Source organism: Mesoplodon mirus (assembly GCF_964341445.2).
Source record: "Mesoplodon mirus genome assembly, chromosome: 13".
NCBI lineage: Eukaryota > Metazoa > Chordata > Mammalia > Artiodactyla > Ziphiidae > Mesoplodon > Mesoplodon mirus.
Window position 1 is genome coordinate 24767802 of NC_138989.1, and position 24110 is coordinate 24791911.

General features: G+C 49.4%; 1 protein-coding gene across 2 annotated transcripts in view; it reads left to right on the forward strand.

Annotated features, from left to right (window-relative positions):
* Positions 1–24110, forward strand: part of DEPDC5 (DEP domain containing 5, GATOR1 subcomplex subunit) — a 90909-nt gene that overhangs the window by 56700 nt on the left and 10099 nt on the right. The window contains exons 30-37 of one of the 2 annotated variants that reach the window (XM_082640394.1): positions 1037–1256; positions 2558–2691; positions 8250–8358; positions 17175–17329; positions 19559–19636; positions 20107–20239; positions 21342–21450; positions 22823–23047. In XM_082640394.1, the coding sequence (XP_082496520.1) occupies positions 1037–1256; positions 2558–2691; positions 8250–8358; positions 17175–17329; positions 19559–19636; positions 20107–20239; positions 21342–21450; positions 22823–23047 (1163 nt within the window). Of the gene's footprint in view, positions 1–1036; positions 1257–2557; positions 2692–8249; positions 8359–11214; positions 11359–17174; positions 17330–19558; positions 19637–20106; positions 20240–21341; positions 21451–22822; positions 23048–24110 lie in introns of those variants that run through there. The other variant, XM_082640395.1, reaches the window with a different exon arrangement.

A 24110-nucleotide genomic window follows, 5' to 3' on the forward strand; every position in this document is an offset into this window, starting at 1 on the left:
TATTTAAGGTGTACAACATAATGGTTTCATATAAATATAGATTTTTTCTTTTTTTTTATCGGAGCATAGTTGATTTACAATGTTGTGTTAGCTTCTGCTGTACAGCAAAGTGAATCAGTTATACATATACATATACTCACTCTTTTTTAGATTTTATTCCCATGTAGGTCATTACAGAGTACTGAATAGAGTTCCCTGTGCTATATAGTAGGTTCTTATTAGTTATCTGTTTTATATATAGTAGTGTGGATATGTCAGTCCCAATCTCCCAATTTGTCCCTTCCCGCCCCTTTCCCCCTTGGTAACCATAAGTTTGTTTTCTACATCTGTGACTCAATTTCTATTTTATAAATAGGTCCATTTGTACCATTTTTTTTTTAGATTCCACATATAAGTGATATCATATGATATTTGTCTTTCTCTGACTTACTTCACTCAGTATGACTATCTCTAGGGCCAAACATATCCCTGCAAATGGCATTATTTCACTTTTTTATTATCATAGGATATTGAATATAGTTCTCCATGCTATACAGTAGGACCTTGTTGTTTATCCATTCTATATAAAAAAGCTTTGTGACATCTTGTTTTTATTTTATTTTATTTATTTTTTTGGCCATGCTGCGAGGCATGCAGGATCTTAGTTCCCTGACCAGGGATTGAACCTGGGCGCACAGCAGTGGAAGTGCCGAGTCCTAACCACTGGACCACCAGGGAATTCCCTGTGACATCTTGTTTTTAATTTTTCATTTTTATGCATGATTTATGGTTGTGATGATAAAAGGCCACAGCGGCACTGGGCCTGGGTGCACAGAAGCATTCTGACGTCTCTGGGATAGAAAGTAAAAGCAGCCTTGGAGTTCTTCCCTCTCAGCCTGCGTGAAATGCAGCATCAGATGAGCACGTGCTCCTGGGCAGATGGACGCTCGCATCCTCACTCCCAGGGGCGTGGGTGTTGAGATGGGATGCTTACTGGGGTGCTTTTATCATCTACTTTTTCTCACCACCACCCCTTTTCCCCTCTGGCCCTCTGTAGCTTAATCGAGTCTCTGAAGTTCTGGAGGACCCGCTTCCTGCTGCTGCCGGCCTGTGTCACTGCCACCAAGCGCATCACGGAGGGGGAGGCCCACTGTGACATCTATGGGGACAGGCCCCGGGCGGACGAGGAGGAATGGCAGCTCCTGGATGGCTTCATCCGATTCGTGGAGGGCCTAAACCGCATCCGCCGGCGGCACCGCTCTGATCGCATGATGCGGGTGAGGCACCACGGGCCCCTTGGGGGCTGGGCCCGGTCTGGGATGCAGGGACTGTCTCCTCCTGTGTTTGGGGCCTCTCGCCGGCCAGTTTCTTTACTACACAGCTGCCCAGCATTTATCTTCAGTCCAAAGCAGTGGGTTCTCCTCCAGAGCAGGGTGAAGGGGGGTACACAGCCAGCCACCGGGCTGGGGCCACGCCTCTGACCCGGGGACACAGTCCTTTGTGAGCTCCCCACTGGGGACCCGGCGTCAGGCACAGCTGCTTATGTGACTGGATTGCTGGATAGAAACTCGCTCTAGAGGGTGACAGCAGCAATGTCACTTATGTCACTTGTAGTGTTTCCTGCATCCTTGGGCCTTCATTCAACCACTCACTCCCCAGTGAGGACGCTGAGGCTCGTGGGGGTGATGGGATGTGTCTGAGGACACCGAGCTAATAAAGGGCTGATCTGGGATGATTCAGAGTGTGTGTGTGTGTGTGTGTGTGTGTGTGTGTACACACATACAGCTCTGTGAATTTTACAAATGTATAGATTCACATAACCCCCACCCCCACCACAATCAGGACATGGAATAGTTCCATCAGTGCAAAAACAGTCTCACACTACCCTTTAGAGTCACACTGTCCCCCCATCTCTAACCCCTGGCAGCCACTGGTCTGTCCTCCATCACTATGCTGTTGTCTTTTCCAAATGTCCTATAAGTGGAATCATACGATACGTAACCTTTCGAGGCTGCTTTCTTTCACTCAGCATAATGCCTTTGGGGTTCATCCAACTTGTCGCTCAAATCCACGGTTCATTCCTTTCCATTGCTGAGTAGTGTTGATCATCAGCTGTGTTTTTATTTTTTGTTTTTAACCTCAAGTTCAGTGTTCTTTAACCCAGGCCAGCTGCCGCTCGTACACAGCATCATTTCTGGGAGAACTTATGTAGTGGAAAGAACCTTGGTTTTGAAGTCAGTTAACTGGAGTTTGAATTCCAGCTGCAGTGCGATTTGGGATAAGTTACTTCATTTCTCTGATACTTAGCTTCTTTTTCCATAAATTAGATGTGATGTTATTTACTTTGTTGAGCTGGTGATTGAGAATAAAATGAGATGCTATACGTAAACCGCCTCAAGGAGGCAGTGTGTTTTGAGTCCACAGCTATTTGGGACCTTCAGTTCAAGTGAAAACCCGTTTCCTGGCATTTCCTGATCCTGAGACCCCGTCTTCCCCGACTGCACTGATGGGCTCCCAGAGCCTGAGGCACAGCAGATGCAGCAGCATCTGATGGCCTGTCTCCTCCTCTATGCTTTAGAAAGGGGCCGCCATGAAAGGCTTGCAGATGGCTGGGCCCATCCCCACCCACTCCCTCGAGTCGACCGGCCCCCCCGTTGGGAAGAAGGGAACCTCAGCTCTGTCTGCCCTGCTGGAAATGGAAGCCACTCAGAAGTAAGTGCCTGGTGGACAGATACTCGTTCCCATCCCGCAGGCCCCAGTGTGGTGAAATGTGACTTCTGTCTACCAAGGAGCCAGTAACTGACAAAAAGACACATACCTGAAAAGAAAGCTAGGTTAATACCTAGTAAGTGTCGAATGTCATGAAGTAGGTCAGAAGTTAAAAACTTGCAGTCTGGGGCTTGATTTGAACTACAGATACAGTTGGTTTGGTCCACAAGGTGTTTTTTGTTGGTTGGTTGGTCTTTTGTTTGTTTTGTATTTTTAATAGACTTTCTTTTTTAGGGCAGTTTTAGGTTCAAGGCAAAATTGAGTGGAAGGTACAGAGAGTTCCCATCTACACCCTGTCCCTGCACATTATCCACATTCCTCACTGAACTGTACATTTGTTACAATCGATGGACCTGCATTAACACATCATAGTCACCCAGAGAGCACAGTTTATTTACATCAGAGTTCACCCTTGGTGTTGCACATTCTATGGGTTTAGACAAACTTAAAATGACATGTAGCCACCGTTATAGAGTAGTTTCGTTGCCCTAAAAACACAAAATATTTTTTAAATATTTGAGCCAAATTTTTTTCATTTGAAGATTTCATATAAAAATCTTGATTTTTTAATGAATTCTTACATGAAAAAATATGTAACATTATGGTTATATTGTACAAAAAATATAGATAATGTACTACAAAATTATATTATGGGTAATAGGTAAAATCCAGCTTTGCTCGAAGTGGTGGAGGCTCAGTTACCACTGGGTTCACGTTCAAGCCCAGCCACGTTGGGCTGGCCCTTTAGGTGGACTTGTGCCCCTGGTTTACCATAGAACCAGCACGCCGTCTGCTCTTGGACTTGTCTTGGCCCCTCAGACAAGGGCCACCTGACCAGCTTCTCTAGGCATTTGAGTGTGTGGTCCTTTTGTAAACAGTAGGTGCTGCAGCTCTTAGGACCCCCGTGGGACCACATCTTGCTTTGGGAGGGCAGGGACAGCATCATAGGAGGTAGGATTTAAGATGTCCTTGTAGAAAGGGATGCATTTATATGGGGGTTAGGGGGAGGACTTGGGGAAAAGGAGAAAACATTGCCATGAGCAGGTGGGACCTACTCTGGGAGGCCTTCCCTGCCCCCTCCATCCTTCCAGCCAGATCAGATCCCCGCTGTACTTCCTGGTGTCTGTCTGGTGAGGGGGTCCATGCCATGCCCACAGGAGCCCAAATATGTTAAGCTTTCAGAAGGTAACGAGTGAGCCTGAGGCCCAGTGGGAGATGCAGTTGCAAAGACAGCATGGGAAGTCGGATTCCAGGCTGTTCTTACACATTCTCATAGCAAGAGCGACGCTTTGAAAGTTTATTTTAATGGCAAATTTCAAACAGATTAAAAAAAAGTAGAGGGCCTCCCTGGTGGCGCAGTGGTTGAGAGTCCGCCTGCCGATGCAGGGGATACGGGTTCGTGCCCCGGTCTGGGAGGATCCCATATGCCGCGGAGCGGCTGGGCCCGTGAGCCATGGCCGCTGGGCCTGCGCGTCCGGAGCCTGTGCTCCGCAACGGGAGAGGCCACAGCAGTGAGAGGCCCGCATACCGCAAAAAAAAAAAAAAAAAAAAAAAAAAAAAAAAAGTAGACTCGTGTAATAAATCCCTGTTTACTCATCACCCAGCTTCAATGATTATCAACTCACGGCCAATCTTGTTTCATTTATATCCCGCTTGCTCTCATCTTCCTTTTTATTTCTTATGAAATCCCAGACATCACACCCCTTTGTCTATAATATTTCAGTGTTCATCTCTGAAAGATAAGTACTCCTAAAACAAAACTGTAATACCATAATTTACCTAAAAAGTCACAGCAGTTCCTTAATATCATGTAATACTCATTCAGCATCTTTGGCAGAAGTGGTGTTTGCAGAGATGGGTCCTGCGTACAGGAAGGCCTGGTGGGTGGGCCTAGGAGGCAGAAGCCTCACTAGTCCAGGCGAGAGGCAGCAGAGGCTAGAGGGTGAGGATGGGATGGAGAGGAAGGGATGCGGGGAGAGAAGGGAAGAGCGTGGCTGTGGTGACAGGGGAGCAGATGAGAGGAGGAGAGCTGGGGTAGGTCGAGCTCATTACTGAGGGTGCTGGGGCCTCCAGAAAATACCTTTATCTGACCAAGGAAAGACCCCAGAACTCCACCTGGCAGGTTGTCCCTGTAGCTAATCACAGACCTTTCCCACTGGAAAAAAGAACAAGGAACATACGTTGCTGGGAGGGGTGTGAAGTTGGGGGCAGGGGAATCTTATTTTAATGTGTCAGTGAGTCATTGTTCAGTGCACCCCAAGGAGCCTCTTTCTGCTCAGACTCGAAGAGGACGGCAGTGGCAGTGGCACTGGGGTGCACTGGGGTGGCAGTGTCCCTGGGTGTGTGTGGGGAGCTCAGCTGACCCCACAGCAGGAAGCAGGACAGGGAGCCCCGAGCTTTATTCTCCCCCCAGATGACCGCTCCCGGGTGATGTGGTGCGTTTTCTCAGAGCCAGAGGCCGAGCAGAGGGAGCAAGACCTTTACATGACGTTTGCTGACACAGCATTTTTTACTTTGTGTTTTTCTTTATTGTTTTGCTACACCAAGCAGATCCAGTTTTATTATGGAAAACTGTTATAGCCATACGAAGAAGAGTTTCAGAAGTTTCACCCATAGTCCTGTCATCTTACCACGCATGTCTCTTTCCTCCATTTCCCCTAGGTCTTTGCCTGGAGGCGTGCACCTATTGTCAGGCTCTTGTGGGATGCAGAGGCCCCAGGAGCGTGGCTGTGGGCAGTCTGGGCTGCAGGTGCCAGTCCGCAGCTCTGCGGCTCCTGTTAGATGGGGATAAACTGATATCAGGGAGTCAGAGCAGGGAGAGAGCCCACATGGCAATCGTCACGGCCTCTGGGAAGAAGGCAGCGTGCCCCATGCGTGTTCTCACGTGTGGGCTTGCACAGTATAGCTAGTCCTTTTGTGACATCCCCTCCCCTGAGCCGTGAGACAAGGAACCTCCAAGGGCAAGGACGGGTCCTACTTGTCTCTGAATCCCTGACTCCTAGTCCACGGGTCAGCACGTAGATGGCAGCTCATGTGCATCAGACGAGGGGACCCTGGGGGGCAACCGAGGCTTCCTGCCACCACCGTCCCAGCCACGGGCTAGGCCACAGCCCCCAGGAGGCGCAGGAGAGCGTCCCAGTGTGTGTTTGCGGATGAGGCCCAGAGGAACACACCGCGATGTGGTGCAGAGACAGTGCGCTGTACGTGGACCAGGCAGAGTCAGGCTTTTAGTTTGCTTTTCTTATATGAATTACACCTCAGAGTACCCAAGTGATTGGTGCAGGAGGTGTCTCTCTCCAATATTCCAGCTAATGGGTCCAGAAGGAGCGCTGGAACGTTACCACATGTGGGCTCTGATGCGCTCACGGACCTAGCAGAGATCACCAGTGACCGCTTACATCGCCAGATGCTGGGGGCCTCCATGTAGAAGCACACAACACACTGAGGAAGAATTACTGCCCCATCAAACCTAAATGTGCTCAAACCTCTAAATATAATTTCTAGTGCTCAGGAAGTATGGGGCACAGAGGAACACGATAAACAATAAAGGGATATGATCAGCACATCCAGACTGTAAATTTATAGGACGAGTGAGCTACTTTCTTCCACAAATAAATTGCAGGGAGATGGAGGGATGAGTGGAGCTTTTAGCTTAAAGAAGACTTGAGAGACATAACTGACTGCATTGTAGGGATTTTAACTGAATCCTGTTTTGAACAAACACACAGTAAAATCTTTTTTTTTTAATGTATTTATTATTTTTGGCTGTGTTGGGTCTTCGTTGCTGCGTGCGGGCTTTCTCTAGTTGCGGTGCATGGGCTTCTCACTGCGGTGGCTTCTCTTGTGCAGAGCACGGGATTTAGGTGCACCGGCTTCAGTAGTTGTGGCTCGCGGGCTCTAGAATGCAGGCTCAGTAGTTGTGGCACACGGGCTTAGTTGCTCTGCGGCATGTGGGATCTTCCTGGACCAGGGATCGAACCCGTGTCCCCTGCATTGGCAGGTGGATTCTTAACCACTGCGCCCCCAGGGAAGTCCTAAAATCTTTTAAAAATACAATATATGCTGAAGTGTTTATGGATGAAGTAAGAGCATGTGTGAGTTTTGCTTCCAAATAATCGGGTGGATAGGTATAGATGAAACAAGATTGGCTCTATCAATAAATAATTCTGGGGTCCAGGTAGATAAGAGTTCAATTACATTATCCTCCTTATTTTCATATGGGTTTGAAAATTTTCCATGACAAAAACCAAAAAGAGAGAATGTAACAGGTTACTATGGAAACTGATTTTTAATCTCCGATATGAGGTTACTTCACCATCAGTAAGAGATGTGTCAGGATTTAAGATGAGGGAAATGTCACAAATTGGCTTCCCGGGGAAACGGATGGAGACAGAATTTAGTCGTGGGCTCAGCCCCCGTGGGAGGGAGGGGGCGGAAGGCGGAGGGGACAGAGGGAGAAGCTGCGATGCAGGAAAGCCCAGTGACAGCCTCGGGCACCTCCCTCAAGCCCTGGAGCTAGAGCCACATTGGGAGATGAGCCGGGTTGGACCAACAGGGCCAGGCCTTTACACCCCTTGGTGATGGTTCACTGTCCACAGGCAGCCCAAGGAGGGGCTCGGGCTCTGCAGCTGGGCCGTCTCTGGAGGGGGACAACATGCCCAGCTCCTGTGTCAGCAGGGCCACGGCAGAGGGTCTGGGTGGCGCCTCGAAGTGCCCACCACAAAAAGTGTGTGTTATGGTAACAATGAAGCATTTTAGACTGTAATGTCAGCCTCCTGGAACTTACCAAATAAAAATTCAGTGGTATATTAAAACAGTCTAATTTGGGGGTAGCATTTAAGTTACCATAGTTCATGGCTTATCTTAGTACGGAAAAAAAAATTAGGAAAGTATATGTGAAAGTAGGCATTTATGGATACCAGAACTGAGATGGGAGGAGATGTCATAAGAAAGCCATAGTTGTCTTGTGTCTGAGATAAATGCCTGTTAGATTAGCGTGTGGCATTTTGGGGGGGGGGAGGGCTTAAGTGTGTGCGTTTGCAAGATTAACGAATCTTCAAAATGTATAAAGAGTCGACACATTTCACCCTGTTTAGTTAATGCCGAATGGTAACGCAGCCCTAACGTTCAGAATGTACTTCTGCTGGTATATTTAATAAAAACTGAGAAAAAGTTTCTCCCAGAGAGTTAAAAAAAAAATGGTATTCATGGACAGAGTCACTCAAACCATGTCACTTGCCTTTTCAAATTAATACATAAGCCCAGGTGCTGCCAAGAGACTTTTAAAATTGAGCTGTTTTCTGATTTTCCATGGCAGCTGGTGATCGTTCAGGACAATGAATGAAATTAAGGGCACCACATAGGGCCTGAGGATTAACAAAGCGGAGGAGGGTGTTTCGAAGGTGCTGGCAACAGAGCTGTGTTCGCTTCGTTGTGGCTAACGTGGGTCCTTCCCCAGGGGGCTCTGAGCAAGGACCGCCCTGTGTTTTTCCCCCTCTTAGGTGCCTGGGAGAACAGCAGGCGGCGGTGCATGGAGGCAAGAGCTCCGCCCCCCCGGCTGAGAGCAGCGGTGTAGCCATGACTCCCACCTACGTGGACAGCCCACGAAAGGTAAAGGAGCGCCTCCGGCGGGGGGCTGGCGTGTGCGCTCAGGGACCCAGTATGGAGGGTAACACACAGCCCATGAGTCCAGGACTAAGTGTGCTGAGGATTTGGAGGAACCCTTTGCAGCACTGCTATTTTGGTGCAGGGACTTGCCTGCTCACAGTTGTAAGGACGCTAACTGCTAGATGAAAGCAGATGTAAATCAGTCAAGCTAAACTCTATCTATCCGAGATCCGGCTCAAGCTGTGACACTGGCCTCTGGTTTTCCCTCAGCCCCATCTTCAGCCCTCCTGGTGGCGGGAGGGAGGTAGAAAATGACTGAAGCAGCTTCTGGGAGAGTTCACTCTTTGGTGAATGAAATTCCCATCAGTTTGCTTAGACTCCTAAGAAGTAGTCAGACGGGAGCATCCTGGGAGACGGAAACCAAAACCTGAGGCTTTGGCCTCTATACGGAATAGCGAGTACAGTAGAGGAGCTGAAAGCTCCACAGGTCAGGCTTGTTGTAGCTTTTAAGACCAATAGATGTGTCTCTGCCAACTCCTTCTCCTTGGAAATTCAGAATCTGAGATCGTTCTGATGTGGCAAGGTGAGCTGGCCGCACATTCTCTTACCTGGTCTCTCTCACTCGGAGATGAAGGAGATTCAATAGATGTATTTTATTTTTCAACATTGTGGTCAACTTGTATATCCATCTGCATATTTATTTATTTTACTTTCACATCGTGAAAATTTCCCCGTGTCATTATTTCTCCAAAGTTTGAGTTTAAAAAATAACTATATAATATTTCATCATATGGATAGACCTTTGTTTATAACTTCATTTTTTGTTCAAAAAAATGGTGGTTTCGGATTTTTTTTTCCGGATTTTAAAAAATAGTTTTTGGCAATTATTCCATAAGTTTGTATAATTATTCTGCAGTGTATCACAATTACAAGTAATACTGCAAACATCCTTGCACATAATTACTTGATCACATCTCTGATTGTTTCTTCAGGGTAAGTTCCTAGAATTAGACTTCTAGGATGGAGGGATTAAAATCTGAGAAAAAGTAGCAACTGAGGCTGCAGGCAGTGTGTAGCATCCATAAGCCAGAGAGAGCAAACCTCAGTAAGTATTTTAGGCTTTGTGGGCTGAGAGGGAAGATCAAGGCTATTGTGTGGGCTCTTCTGTAACCATTTAAAATCTTAATGGTTCTCAGCTCACAGGCTGGAATAACCAGGTGACTGGATTAGGCTGTAGGCTGTCGTTTCCGCAAACCCAGCTCTAAGGCAGTGACTCTAGGTACAGTCCCAAGGATAGTCTGTGCGTCAAGAATGACCTGTTGGTGAAGAAAGTCTTTTCACCTGTCCTCACTCACGGGTACATCATCTCAGCAGCGTTAGCACCTCTGCTTCTGTATGTTCTGGCAGAGAAAGGACGCAAATAGAACGTGAGAACACATAAGTGCCTGTGTGCTGTTCACTAGCTGTTACGTCCACCCACTGCCGTCTTTGAGGATTAGAAACAGTGCGGGGGACAGTACTGAGAAGTACAGAAATTACAGAACCACAAGCATTATGGTTAAAATACACCAACGGCCAAATAGGAGATCGTGGTCTAGAACACTCCTTCATCTTCCAGCTGGACACTGAAATCCATGTGGATAGCCATCTGTCTGCTGGGTGTAGATTCCCAAGTGGTCCAGGAGAAGCAGAGGTGTTAGGAGATGGCCCAGCACTCTCCAGGCAGCAGCTGTGTCCGGATGCGTAGAGGGTACCTGAGTGTGCATCTCCGCAGGCACGCGTTTCCTCGGCTCGTTACTTGAGCTCGTAGTGGCTGATGGGCGTGGCAGCAGTCCTGGTAGAATGGACACCGAAATACTTCAGTGATTCTACTGTTAGAATTTAAAAAGTTTTAGGAAAGCAGGGACCTTCAGGTGTGTCAAGTGGCATTTCCGAATTTCAGTGATAATAAAGCATAAAAAGTAAAAAGATTTTGAAGGGACAAGAGGACACTTCTTGACCTTAAGAAAGAGGGAGGGAGTGGGTCTTTGGAAAAGTTCTCTCTGTCATTTATGTTTCAAGTACAGGGCAACTTGAACCCCACAAGAATAGGGTGGGGAGGGGAAGGCTGCTTCAGGAGCCCCTCCCGGGGACTGCATATGATTTTGTTACACAACAAGTGGGGGAGAAGGTATTGCTGCTCCTGTGTCCTGAGGTTGCTCAGAAAATTAAACAAGAACTTTTCCTGCAGTGAATCCTCTTCTCCCATCTGGCTGCCATGTTACAGGCGGAAACGCAAACGTCAGGCCTCCGTGCATCTCCCAGAGGCCTGCTGTTCACCCAGCCAGGCGGGAGGCCAGGACGCTGCCCCCAATCCTGCCCCATGCCCCCCTCTGCAAGCTGCCCTGTGGCCTTCTCCTCCCCTCGGCATAGGTCTGAGGATGTTCAGAGCTATGTGGGAGGATGCAGGCAGCCAAGCCAGGCTCTGATGAGATCTGAGGTGCTTGGACACACCTCCCCCAGGTGCTGGCTCCCACCCCACTGGGATATTCTGCCCAGGAAGGTGTGAGTTTCTGCTAATGCTTCGCATTTGGATATTTTCCTCCTGGGTGGATCTCTCTCTCTTTCTCTCTCTCTCTCCCTCTCTTTTTTTTTTCCCCCTTTCCCCTCACGTGCCCTTCTTTCTCTCCTTCCCTCCTTGTTTTTGTTTTTTGCTCTCTTCTCCCCCTCCTTCCCCGATGGTTCGCTGCTGGGCCGCGTTCCGTCCCTTCGCCCCCTCGCACCTGCTGCTGCTTCCTGCTGCTCTGACCTCAGGACGGGGCCTTCTTTATGGAGTTTGTCCGCAGCCCGCGCACAGCATCGTCCACCTTCTACCCGCAGGTCAGTCCAACCCCAGGGCCCCGAGGCCCGTGCATGCCTGTCCGTCGCAGAAGCCGCGACCTGGCCTTCAGCTCGGCTCTGAACGTGTGGAATTGGGCCGAAGCCTAGTTTGAGGGGCAGTTGAAACTGAATTCAGTCTCAGAGGTGCACTTCCTTTCTTGGTGTTTGTGATGACACAGGGGGATGAGGAGATTAACGTCAGAAAACATGCTGGCACGTGTGGCTTACGTGTTCCCGTCTTTGTCATGTGTTGCCACTGACTCTTGGCCATGGGGCAGCATCTTTCTATTTAGGTGTTTTTGTCCATATGACATAAGCAACATGATACATGCTGACTTAAGGACAGAACTCTTATTTTTTTCTTCCTAGTACAAGCAGATAAATTTATAGCAGTGTGGCAGGAAGTGGTGAGAAACAGAGCAAGCAATTACTACCAGGCATGTGCTTTGTCATAGACTGAGGGCGTGTGACCCTGGGCAGCTTGCCTCTGGACTGTCCTGAACTCGCGTGTCACATAAAGGGTTTGGACCCATCTCAAGGGGCTTCCAAGCCTTCAAACTCTTCAGTTAGTATGTGCCAGGCTCATAGTATTATTTCATCTCATCCTCACAGCGTAGCCTATGAGTTAAGCAGATGTTTTATCCCAGTTCTACAGATGGAGAAATTGAGGGCCAAAGAACTTGTGCTTCACACAGTACAGCGTTGAGCTGGGATTTAAATCAGGACCAAGATGCTTGATTCATTACCCCCACCCCATAATTAGCATCGGTCATTGCTGTGCTGACAGATCTTGGTGAAGAGAACCTGGGCTCCCTGCCCTTTATTGAGGCCCCTGAGTATATGTGATTGACCTGGTCACAGAGATTTGAAAAGGAGGAGAGGGTTTATGCAGAGAAGGGCAGGCTCAGGAGGACGGACGTGGGAGGTTCGGGGCAAAGGTTTAGGAACACTTATTTGGTGGAAGTGAGAAAACCAACATGGATTGAGGACCTGCTCCACCAGCTACTGTGCAAAGGGCTTTGCAAACAGCCTGTGAGTCCATGAGGTACATGTACTATCACCCCATTTTCCAGATGAAGAAACTGAGGCTTAAGTATGTTGCCTGGTCAGAGGGCCCGGAACTAGCGAGTGGCAGAGCCCCTCCACTGTTCTGTAGTTCACACTGGTGTCTTTCCTTTCTTGGGAGGCCAGAGGGCATCTTGGGTCTGTGCTGGGCTCTTCCCAGTGAAAGTGTGACCCTGGGCAGGTCCCCGTCGGGGCCTCTGAGTCCTAATCCAGCAATCACCATCTGTAGGAGGCAACCTGCCCTTGTGGTTTAAAACAGACTCCGGTTGCAGTTTTTAACCTTTTACTTTCTAACAATAGACCCTCTTGTGAAAAGCTTCAGACTTAGATTAGAACTTAACCTAAGAAAAATCAACAGAGCCGGGAGAGAATTGTTTTATACATCCTATAATACTCCACACAGGTTCACGTGGTGGAATTCACCGGAAGAACAGAAGTGGATAAGTTCCTGGAATTGGAAACAGCAAACAGAGATGAGGAGTTTATGTTACCCACCATTAAAAAAAAAAATGATCCCGTGTAAGATGTAGTAAGGGAGCGCTCTGTACTGACGTGAAATTAAATTGAGCTGTGCTGAGTGCCGTGGGAGATACAGGGATGAACACGACGCCCTGTGGACGTTGCTTGTTTGATGTCTGTTCCCCCCTCCTCACCCCCAGATGGTGAGCACCATGAGGGCAGGGGAAGTTTGTTTTTTTGGGGGGGGTGTTTGTTTATTTAACATTTTATTTTATATTGGAGTATAGCCGATTAACAATGTTGTGTTACTTTCAGGTGAACAGCAGAGTGATTCAGTTATACATATACATGTATCTATTCTTTTTCAAATTCTTTTCCCATTTAGGTTGTTATGTAATATTGAGCAGAGTTCCCTGTGCTATACAATAGGTCCTTGTTGGTTATCCATTTTAAATATAACAGTGTGTACATGTCAATCACAAACTCCAGGGGAGGGTTTTGATGAGGGGTGATATTCCTTCCTTCCCTGATGATATAAACCTTGGAAAACATCCTGGCTGTGGGGCTGGGGTTATTCTCCAGCTCTACAAGGTATATGGGATTCCGTCACGAGTGCTTTTACGAGGCCTCTCTGTGCCCGGGTGGTGCTGGGTGGCTGGAGGCCAGGAGCCCTGCTTAACCCACCTTGTCTCCAGGTGGGACACTGGCCTCAATGCACAGTTGAGGGCTGGGCTGGCGAGTCCTGCTGTGTCCTGGTGGCTGGTTGTCCTCCAGCAGGAGCAAGCAGGGCTCTGACAGGCATGGGGTTGGGGGCCACGGGGGCACGTGTTGTGGTTGATGCTCATCCCAGAGGCGTCCTTGGGAAAGCCCCCTCCCTCAGCTTCTCCCACAGCTTTGGGCGTGTGGGAAGGTGGGAGGAGAAGGGGTTGGTGTTGCCGGTGAGGGTTGTTGGTTGGTTTGTTTAATTAACTAAATGCCAAACTTTATTTGGATTTCACCGTTTTTTCTGTGAACGTCCTCTGTGTTCCAGCGTCCAGTCCGGGGCACCACGTTGCATTTAGCTGCCATGTCTCCCCAGTCTCCTCTGGTCTGTGACAGTTTCTCAGTCTTTCCTTGTTTTTTGTTTTTTTGTTTTTTTTTTTTTTTTTAATGACCTTGATGGTCTTGAGGAGTCCTGGCCAGATATCCTGTAGAAAGTCTCCAAATCTGGGTTGGTCTGATGTTTTTCTCATGGCGAGACGGGAGTTATAGGTTTTTGAAAAGAATCCTCAGAGGTGAAGTACCCATCTCATCACATCCCATGGAGGTCCACAAGGTTCACACAACATCACTGGTGACATGAACCGTCATCGCTTGGTGACGTGGTACTTGCCAGCTGTCTCCACTGTGAAGCTGCTGTTTCCCCTTTCTATACTCTGGAAGCAGGTCACTAAATCTAGCCCACTCCAAAGAGGAGATGGGAGATTAAACTCACCTCTGGAAGGTCCCATCTGCACAGGTTTACTGGGGTCCTTCTGTAAGGAAGGTTTTGAATGAGGTTCCTAAGACAAAACCCACCCCAGACCAAGCACCTCCCTCTGCTTGGCTCTTTTCAGCTCTCCGTGTGAGACAACGACAGTTCTGTCCATCTCTTTGTCTGTCTTTTCCCACTGGTCTTATTCCAAAAAGTTTCTTCAGGTGGATTCTGGAAATAAATGCAACCTCCAGAATAAAAATGTGACTAGATGGGGAAATTCAGGAAAAGAAAAAATAAGACAGGACATCCTACGAGGTCTTATAACGTACTTAGAGTTTCCTGCTAAATTCAGCTCTGCACTTCCTGGTAGCCAAAGAAAAGTGGGAAACATCTGTTCCAGGATTCAGAGTGGTCATGAGATAAAGACAAACCAGTTGTTGGGGAGAAGCATAACTTTTCCTGGTATTAAGATCTGAGCAAAATGCCTTTTTCTGCAGCCTCTTTTTTTTTCTTTCTTTTTAAAATATTTATTTATTTGTTTATTTAAGCTGCACTGGGTCTTAGTTGTGGCACACAGGATCTTCATTGAGGCATGTTTAATTGCAGCATGCAGGCTCTTAGTTGCGGCATGCATGTGGGATCTAGTTCCCCGACCAGGGATTGAACCTGGGCCCCCTGCATTGGGAGTGCAGAGTCTTACCCACTGGACCACCAGAGGAGTCCCATCTGAGCAGCCTCTTGAAAGATGGACGTTGTGTGATATGGAGCAGGGGTGGGACAAATCTGGCCCACCATCTGCTTTTGTCGATAAAGTTTTATCAGGACAAAGCCACCCCCCCTTCATTTACATCATCGATGGCTGCTTTTGTGCTTTTTGACTTATACAGAAACTGTATAAGTTTCAACAGGCTTTATAGCCCACAAAGCCTAAAATAATTACCCTCTGGTCCTTGACAGAAAATATTTGCCAATTTCTGATTTAGAGGATAATTCTTAACCACTTCCTGGTTCAGGCTGGTGGGGCAATTCTCAGGGGCAGTAGACGAGAGATGACCCCACCAGAGAGGCAGCATCTAGAGGCTTCTGTGCCTGAGAACTGAGTCTAGTCCCCTCCGTTAGCTTCTAACTTAATTTTACGGTGTAGCATCTATTCCTAAGTCTTACTGGTTGGGGGCAGGTGGTGGCTGGTAATTGCAAGCTGCTTCTTGCTGCATTTCTCAGTATTTATGGTGCTGGCAAAGACTTGTTGGTCCTTTTTTTTTTTTGACAGTTCATTGAGCCTGATATAGGAGAGCAAATTGGTTCTTTTAGAACCAGGGGTGATTTTATCTCCTAGGGGACGATTGGTAATACCTGGAAACATTTTTATTTGTCACAGCTGGAGCAGAGGGAGATGATAAGGGGGTCATTACTAGCATCTGGTGAGTAGGAGCCAGGGATGCTGCTCAGCACCCCAGGATGCACAGGACAGTCCCCACAAGAAAGGCTTATCTGGCCCCTAATGACAATAATGCCATGGTTGAGATGCCCTGTTTTATTTATTTTATTATTATTTTTTTTTACTATTTATTTATTTGGTTGAGCTGGGTCTTAGTTGCAGCAGGTGGGCTCCTTACTTGCGGCTCTCTAGCTCTTTAGTTGTGGCATGTGAACTCTTAGTTGCAGCATGCATGTGGGATCTAGTTCCCTGGCCAGGGATTGAACCCGGGGCCCCTGCATTGGGAGCATGGAGTCTTAACCACTGCGCCACCAGGGAAGTCCCAAGATATCCTGTTTTAGAAGGAGTGATTTTTCCATCATCCAATAGAGTATCTGATAATATAAGGCTCCATTCTGGAAGTACTCGAGAACCCCATGTAAGAGGGACTAGGAGTCTTAGATTTTTCCAGAAGTGCTCTGGAAGGCTTGCTGTTCTCTCCAGATGTTTGCTGTGGGGTGCAGCCTCTCTAGGTGGGCAGGTCATAGTCCTGCCCTCCAGGCCGTTTAAAGGGAATGAGACAGATAGAAAACCATGACATGAAGCAAAACCTGGCAGCTCCCAGGCAGGGGTCAGAGACCCAAAGTAGAGAGACAGTTTCTGTTTGGCGATGGGGGCAGAGTGAGTCAGGGAACGTTTCACTAAGGGAGCAGCGTTTGAAACACAGCGTTTGTAGCCCGTGCTGGTGGGGAAGGGAGTCCCAGGTTGGTGGGGCACACAGACAGTTTTAAACACACAGGGTTGACTTGGCTGGAAACAGAGCCATGGGTGAGCGTGGGCGGGACAGTTTGAGCCAGAGCTCCGGTGCCACGAGTCAGCTCTCAGTTCGGTAGCTTGTGAGGAGACTTGAAAGATTTCAGAGTAACAGAGTGATGGGATTGGAGCTATCCTTTAGGAAGATGAAGCTGGAGTGCTCACAGGTAGGGTGTGTGTGAGGTGGGTGGGTCAGTGGGAGCCAGGCGGTGGGGCAGGCACGCCTGAGGGGTCATGGGAGTCGGCGGAGGGGAGGCCACAGGACGAAGCCTCTCTTTAGAGGTGAAGCTGGAGAAGGGAGCTTCAGATGCACCTGAGCTGTGAACCTGGGCAAATGGGAAGACTGATTGCACCTGTGACAGACGCGAGTGAGGAAGACTGGGGGCCGGGAGAGCTGCTTGTCTCTAACCATGCTCTCTCCCTTCTCCCAACCCCGAGGAATGATGCTGACTTCTTTACTCCTTTGGTGGGGGTTTTCTTTAGTGTAAATCTTGTGGTTTGAGTCAGGTCCTGGTCCCAGGGGTTCACTGTGCACCTTGGCCTCCCGTGGCCTCAGTTTGGGGCACAGGAATCCCCCCCCACTGGCTCCAATAGAAGGGGGCACACGCCAGCAGGGTGGTCCCTGGACTCCTTTAGCTCCTCAACCAGGGACTAGCGGGGACTGGGAATGAGAGGAATGGGTAGGACCGTGCGTGTGAATAGCCTGATTTTTTTTTTTCCCTTTAGTGTTAACTTTTAAATCTCCTACAGGTGTCTGTGGACCAGACAGCCACCCCGATGTCAGACAGCACCAGTATGGGGGTGAGCACAGGCCAGTCCGTGGACAGAGGCAACAGCCAGACCTTTGGGAACTCGCAGAGCTCAGGGGAACAGGGCTTCCCCTCTGCAAACTCCAGTGACAGCAGGTGAGACTCAGAAAGGCCAAACTCATGCTCCTGGGCGGTGGGGCTGGTCTGACCTCAGAGGCTGCAGAGGCCGGGGGTCCGGATCCCAGGCCCAAGGTCTGACTCGGCCACAAGTTATATCTGGGAGCCCAGACAGTCAGTCCTCACCAGCACCTTTCGACAGGGCTAGTGGTCAGTGCCCTGCCTTCCTCACAGGACAGCTAAGAGGTTGCCGCAGAGACACAGAGAAGCATCAGGCACTGTGCAGGAGTGGGCTTCGGGAAGGGGGCCCGGAGTGAACCCGTCCTGCTGCACGGGGCGTCCGTGGCCTGATGCCTTGCCTATGTCAGGTGCAGTCAGTCCACGCCACCTGAGGAAATGGACGAACAGTGAATGGGTGGATTATCGTGTCCCAATGTGGCTCTTTTCTTTTTTTTTTTTATTTTGGCCGCGCTGTGCGGGATGTGGGATTTTAGTTCCTTAACCAGGGATGGAAACTGTGCCCCCTGCAGTGGAGGTGCAAAGTCCTAACCACTCGACTGCCAGGGAAGTCCCTCCATGGCTCTTTTCTTGTTCCTGAATAACCAGGGGAAAAAGAAGCTGCTTGGAGCTCATTTGCTGGAGGAAGTGCCCAGCTTTTAATGCTGTTGTCAAATCTGAGAAACTTCTTTTTTATATCCTTCCCAGCTGTGTTTGGTTTATCGTAATTCTGTCCAGTCTGCTCTTGTTCCCTCACTGCACTGACTGAGTGGTCCTCAGCTAAATGGTCTAAGAGACATGACTTTGGACCTTTTCACCTGAGCGCAGAAGGTCATCTGAGGCAGCTCACCTGGCTGGTCCCCGTCAGCGGCCACGCAGTTTCCTTTGCATGTCACACATCCTGTGCTGGATTTACCTGCATCTCGACTATACTGGCTGGTAGAGGTGGTCAGTTTGGAGGCGGCCGCAGGCCTGGCCTTGTCTGGCCTCTGTCGTCTCCCCAGGCCCATGTCCCTGCCAAGTCTGGCAGCCGCTTTGGCTCCGGCAGCCCAGGGCACAGGAAAGGCGTGCACTTCTCTGCTTCCTCGTTGCTCACGTGGCAGGTTCTCTTCTGCTTTTGGAAGAGGAACTGGGAATGTTTAGGCTGGAGATGAGAAGGCCAAAAACAACACGAATCAGGACCAATGACTGAATTACAGAGAACACACTCCATCTCACGATAAAGAGCTCCCAAGCAGCTGGTCCTGCCTCAGGGAAACGAGCTCTCTGCCACTGAAGATGTTCACACAATGGAGCGGCCTCTGTCCAGACTCTTGTCGCGAGGACTCAGGCATTAGTTCACTTCCAGGGTCTTTAAAGTCTTCTTTAACCCTGAGATTCTGAAATGCTCCAGTGGGTCCTGGACCCACCTAGTAGGAAGAGGAGGCTGAGACTGAGGAATGGGAGGGGTTTAAGGAGCTTCCGGATAAGCCCCAGGTTTGGTGTGATGGGTGGCCCTGTGTGTCCCATGCCCAGTAATCTGGGCTCGGTCGCTGAGTATTAAGCATGTTTAAGAGACCATAGTACCATCGAGGAAGAACTTGGGCAGCAGGTGACGGAAAGATCTGGGCGCCGGAGCAGGCAGACGGGATTCAAATGTCGACCCTGACGCTTCCCAGCTCTGACTTTCACCAGCTCCTTTTACGTCTCCAAGTTCCAAAGGGTGGATGTTACTGTTACTGTGTTTAGTATGGTCTACCATTTTGGACTTTGTGGGTGTCAGTCCCCTGCACAGTATTTTACACACACTAACCTCACAGCAACCCTGGAAGACAGGAATAGTATCATCCCCAGTTTTCAGATGGGGAAACTTAGGCCAAGAAAAACCAGAGGCCCTCCAGCTGATGGTGATGATCCTGGGATTCTGCCCCCTGTGCTTTGACCATGTTACCTAGCGTTCTTTGGTGAGATTAAATGATGTGATGTGTGAAAGGCCCAGAGCATTCTTCTAGAGAGATTTCTTGGAAGGGGTCAAGCCTGACAGATTATTCAGAGGGGAGATGCTTATTAAAGGAAGCAAGTTTGGACACAAAACCACTTTGAATCCTTTTTTTTTTTTAAACGTATACACTTTGGAAGCAGGAACCCCCCTGTGAGATATCTCCAGGATGTAACTGTCCAGAATTTGCTTGAATGCCTTCAGTGTCCATATCATCCTGGTTTCCAACTCTGTAAGAAGCAGAGCAAGAGGGTCAAGACTCGGGGATTTCACTCTCCTTCTCTGTGTTACAGCTCTCAGCAGTTGGTGGCCAGCTCCTTGACGTCCTCCTCCACCCTGGTGGAGATCCTGGAGGCCATGAAGCACCCCTCGTAAGTGGCTTCTCTCATGAATGAGTGCAGGGGTGGGAGGATCCCGTGGCCCAAGCTGGGGTGGTGCTCAGGCAGCGTGGTTTGGTGGGTTTATACCTGACTACTGCTCAGCAGCTGTGAGACCTTGGGCGAGTTACTTGACCTCTCTGAGCCTCTGTTACCTTGTTTGTAAAGTGGGATTATAATGGTTGATTCACAGGATCGATGTGAGGATTGAATGAAATAATCATGTAAATTACCCAGTGTAACGCCCGACAAGCATAGGTGTTCTCTGAAGGCCAGGTTCTCTCCTCCCCCTTCTCCTTTTCCCCTGTAACACCTTCTTTTGTCCTGTCACAGGGATTTCTCTGAGTCTAGGATTAGTGTGGAGAAATTGAGCTGTGGGGATCGTCACTTCAGATATCAAATGTTTTAGTGGGGTCCCTCCTTTTTTACCTTCTCTTCCTGCTTGTTGCTGCCTTGGAACTCAGGACAGGAGTCCAGCTGCTCCCTGAGCAGAAGGGCCTCTCACCATGCTGCTTCATCAGTGCGGAGGTGGTACACTGGCTGGTGAACAACGTGGATGGGGTGCAGACGCAGGCCATGGCCATCGACATCATGCAGGTAAGACCACAGAGCAGGGGCCCTCGCCAGTAACGAGGTCACCAGGTGGAGTAAGAGTCTGTTTTTAGTCAGTGTGAGGCCTGTCTGGGATCAGCGAATCACAGAGCAGGTCTTGGTTCGAAAGGCGCTACTTTACCTTGACTTAAACATCGGGCATAATCTGCCACCGGAACTGAAATGTTTTGGGCAGAATCTGTGCTTTTGAACCTTGGGGGAATCTCTGTGAAGGATCCCCAGGCAGTGCCCTCCCTCTGCCTCAGCATCTTCTTGGCACCCTGTGCGCCCTCTGTCGAGCACTGGGCACAGTAGAGTGGGGTCTGTCCACATCTCATTTGTCCTCCGCCCTGACCAGGCCCCCCGAGCGCAGGCCATCCCTTACTGTGTTTCCACATCACCAGCGCCCGCTGTGTTGCTTGGCACATGGTAGGCACTGAGCAAGCACTCGCTGAATTTAATGACACTGTTCTGAACTGGAATTAAACTCGAGAGGAGGGGAAAGGGAGAAGTCGGTTCACACCGTCCTGTCCACACAGAGGCCCCCATGGGGAATCAGTGCCGTTTGATCAATACATGTCTATATAATAAAATTATTAAAAACATGCATGAAAATTATATTTCGCTAACCATTTATTTCTGGAGAGAGAGGAAAGGGAGTGAGACATGGGAGACTCCACAGAGATTTTTTATTTTTTATTTTATTTTATTTGGCCACGCTGCGCAGCTTGCAGGATCTTAGTTCCCCGACCAGGGATCGAACCCACACCCTCGGCAGTGAAAGTCCTAACCACCGGACTGCCAGGGAATTCCCGAGATTTTTTTTTTTTTTTAAACAAAAAGCTCTGAAGTCTGTATAGCAAAAAGTTAAATTAGTTGAAGTGGGCTGATGATATGACTTGGATTTTCTTTATACTTTTCTGTATGTTTGAAATATCTGATGATACTGTATTATGCATTTGCATTTTATAATATAATTTACACCAGGCACAGCATTTAACACAGTGCAGTCGTCACCGCTGATGGGGGTGGAGAGTGGGGTTTGAGGGCTGCACCTCTGAGATGTTCCCCTGCAGGACTTTCAGAGCTTCGTTGTCTCTCCTTCTAGAAAATGCTGGAAGAGCAGCTCATCACACACGCCTCTGGCGAAGTCTGGCGGACCTTCATATACGGCTTCTATTTCTACAAGATAGTGATGGACAGAGAGCCTGAGCGAGGTGAGGCGAACTGTTGCCCGTGGGGCAGGTGTTTCCTGGTGACATGCTCCGTTAAATGACGGTGCTTCTCGGGCTCCTCATGTGATGCTGTCCCCTAAGTTGACGGATCCGTCAGCCTCCTTGAGCATCTGTACTTACTTTGAGCATCACCAGAGTGACAAAGGGTTTCTTAAAGCCACAGTACATTCTTGGTGAGCACGATGTGGATGGAAGATAAACCTAAAAGAGGCTGAGGGAAATGATGAGGAAATGCCCGTGGCTCATTTGCTGGTCTCTGTCTTTACTCACAGCACCCCCGACCCCCACTCAGTGCAGGTGGGTCTGAGTATAACATGACAGCTCTCATCTAACTGAGAGCACTTTTTACTTGCTGGGCCTTCAGGCTCCATCTCTTCCCCCAGGAAGACGAGCAAGCTTTCCAAGATAAATTTCAAGTATTTTGTTTTTTAATGAATAAAAGGAATTCCCAGAAGGGGAGCAATTTCCAGCCTGGTCAGAGCTGCAGGCACCCAGGGTTCCGACTAGCATCTCCAGTCCCTCCCGAGCGCACAGGGACCTTGGAGGGGAGCGACTCCCACCCTGCAGACAGATGGCTTCTCGGCCTCTGGGCTTCAGGAATATTCCATCAGATGAAGCGGCTGGTGCCACTCACTGGTGCTCTTATCCAAGCATGTATTGGAAGTGGATCCGTCTAGGTTTTGTCCTCGTAGACACCAAGTGTGTCCATCACCCCTCTTCCCTTAAATTCTGAGTTTGACCAGTAGACACCCACCTTACCTTCAAGGTGAAAAACCCCCAGTTACTGTCACATGCTCTGAAATTAGAGGTCTGAAACCGGGGATAAAATATTTTTTTAATTGAAGGAGAGGTTACATAACATAAAACTAACCATTTTAGTTATTTATTTATTTGGCTTTTTTTTTTGGCCTTGGGGCACAGCTTGCGGGATCTTGGTTGAATCTGGCTGGGCCACTGCTGCAGTGAAAGCACCAAGTCCTAACCACTGGACCACCAAGGAGTTCCCAAAACTAACCATTTTAAAGGGCAATGGCATGGAGTATTCTAAGTGTCATGCAACCACCACCTCTATCTAGTTCCAGACCTCTTCCATCGCCCTGAAAGGAAACCCTGTCCTCATTAGGGCTCCCTCCAAAACTCCTCTTCCCCCAGGCCCTGGCCACCACCAGTCAGCTTTCTGTCTCTAAAGACTGGCCTGTTCTGGACATTTCACCCAGGCGGCCTCACGCACTCCGTGGTCTTTTGTGTCTGGCTTGTTAGCGTTGTGTTTTCAGATTCACCCATGTTGGGCGTGAACCGGTGAGAACACGAGAGCTTGCACTGAGGGCTCCCCCCTCCCCTCTGCCCTTCCCAGTGGCCGTGCAGCAGCCCACTGCCTGGCACACGACGGCGGTGGACGACTTCGCCAGCTTCCAGCGCAAGTGGTTTGAGGTGGCCTTCGTGGCCGAGGAGCTCTTGCACTCGGAGATCCCTGCCTTCCTGTTGCCCTGGCTGCCCAGCCGGCCGGCCTCCTACGCCAGCAGGCACAGCTCCTTCAGCCGCAGCTTCGGGGGCCGGAGCCAGGCGGCTGCGCTTTTAGGTAGGTGCCCAAGCAGGTGGAGCCCGGGGATGCACTGGCAGGTGGCTGAGCAGAGGGGCAGCCAAAGGGGCAGTGCCACGGGAACCAGGGTTAGGGCCCCCGTGGCTGTCACACTGTGACTGTTAGCACCATGGCTCCTGTGCGGCTTCCACCAGCCTAGTGGGTCAAGCTCATCATTGTCCCAGCCAACCAACAGGGCTCAGCAGTTGTCAAATCAGGGCAGGACACTAATCTTCCATGGATAGGAGGGGACAGACAGTGTGGCCACTTTTCCCAAGAGGCTCAGGACACAGTGGATGTGAGCTGGTGCTCCCTGCTGGTTTAGCTCTTGCCAGAGGCTGTCCCATGACTATAACATCCTAGGACCTCAGAAGAAGAAGGGACCTCAGAGGTGGTCCATTCCAGGCACTCACCCTGTGTGTGACCCTCCTCTCTGCCCTCCCTCCCCAAATGTGCTTACCCCATCAAGGGATACACACTGGGATTCTTCTCTCCCCTTCTTGGTTCCTGCAGCCCTAAGATGGAGTGAGCACCTGCTTATTGAACAGTGGTGACCTCTGCTCTCAAGGACCGGACTGATGGGTCGAGATGTGAGCGTCTTTAGAAAATGCATGCTCTAGGCAGGGCGTCGTGAGATTTCCCTCAAAGGCAGGTTGGAGAGACCCTCAAAACCCTCTGGATGGAGGGAAGCAAACGTAACATAGGCCGAACTCCAGGGAAATTCTCTATTCTACTTGGTTAGCCCAGACGTGCCCGGCTAATTGGAATTCTTGCCTAGCTGGTGGAATGGAAACGTTACTAGTCGTCACAGTTTCCAGATTCTCAGAGTTGCTCAGGGCCAGCGTGGCCAGTGCTTTGTGTGAGAGGCAGGGGACAGACCGCCGCTTCTCACCAAGGTCTCCACAGGGGTGTGTGCAGGGTCCCAGCCCGTGTGCTGCACTTACCCCTTGGTTAGGGTTACTGCTTCTGGGAAATGCGTCGTCATTTTGGTTCTGGAGGCTATCCTGACAGTTTCTATAGGGACATCCTCATTTCCAAAGTCTTCTGCAGCTGCTGGTACAGC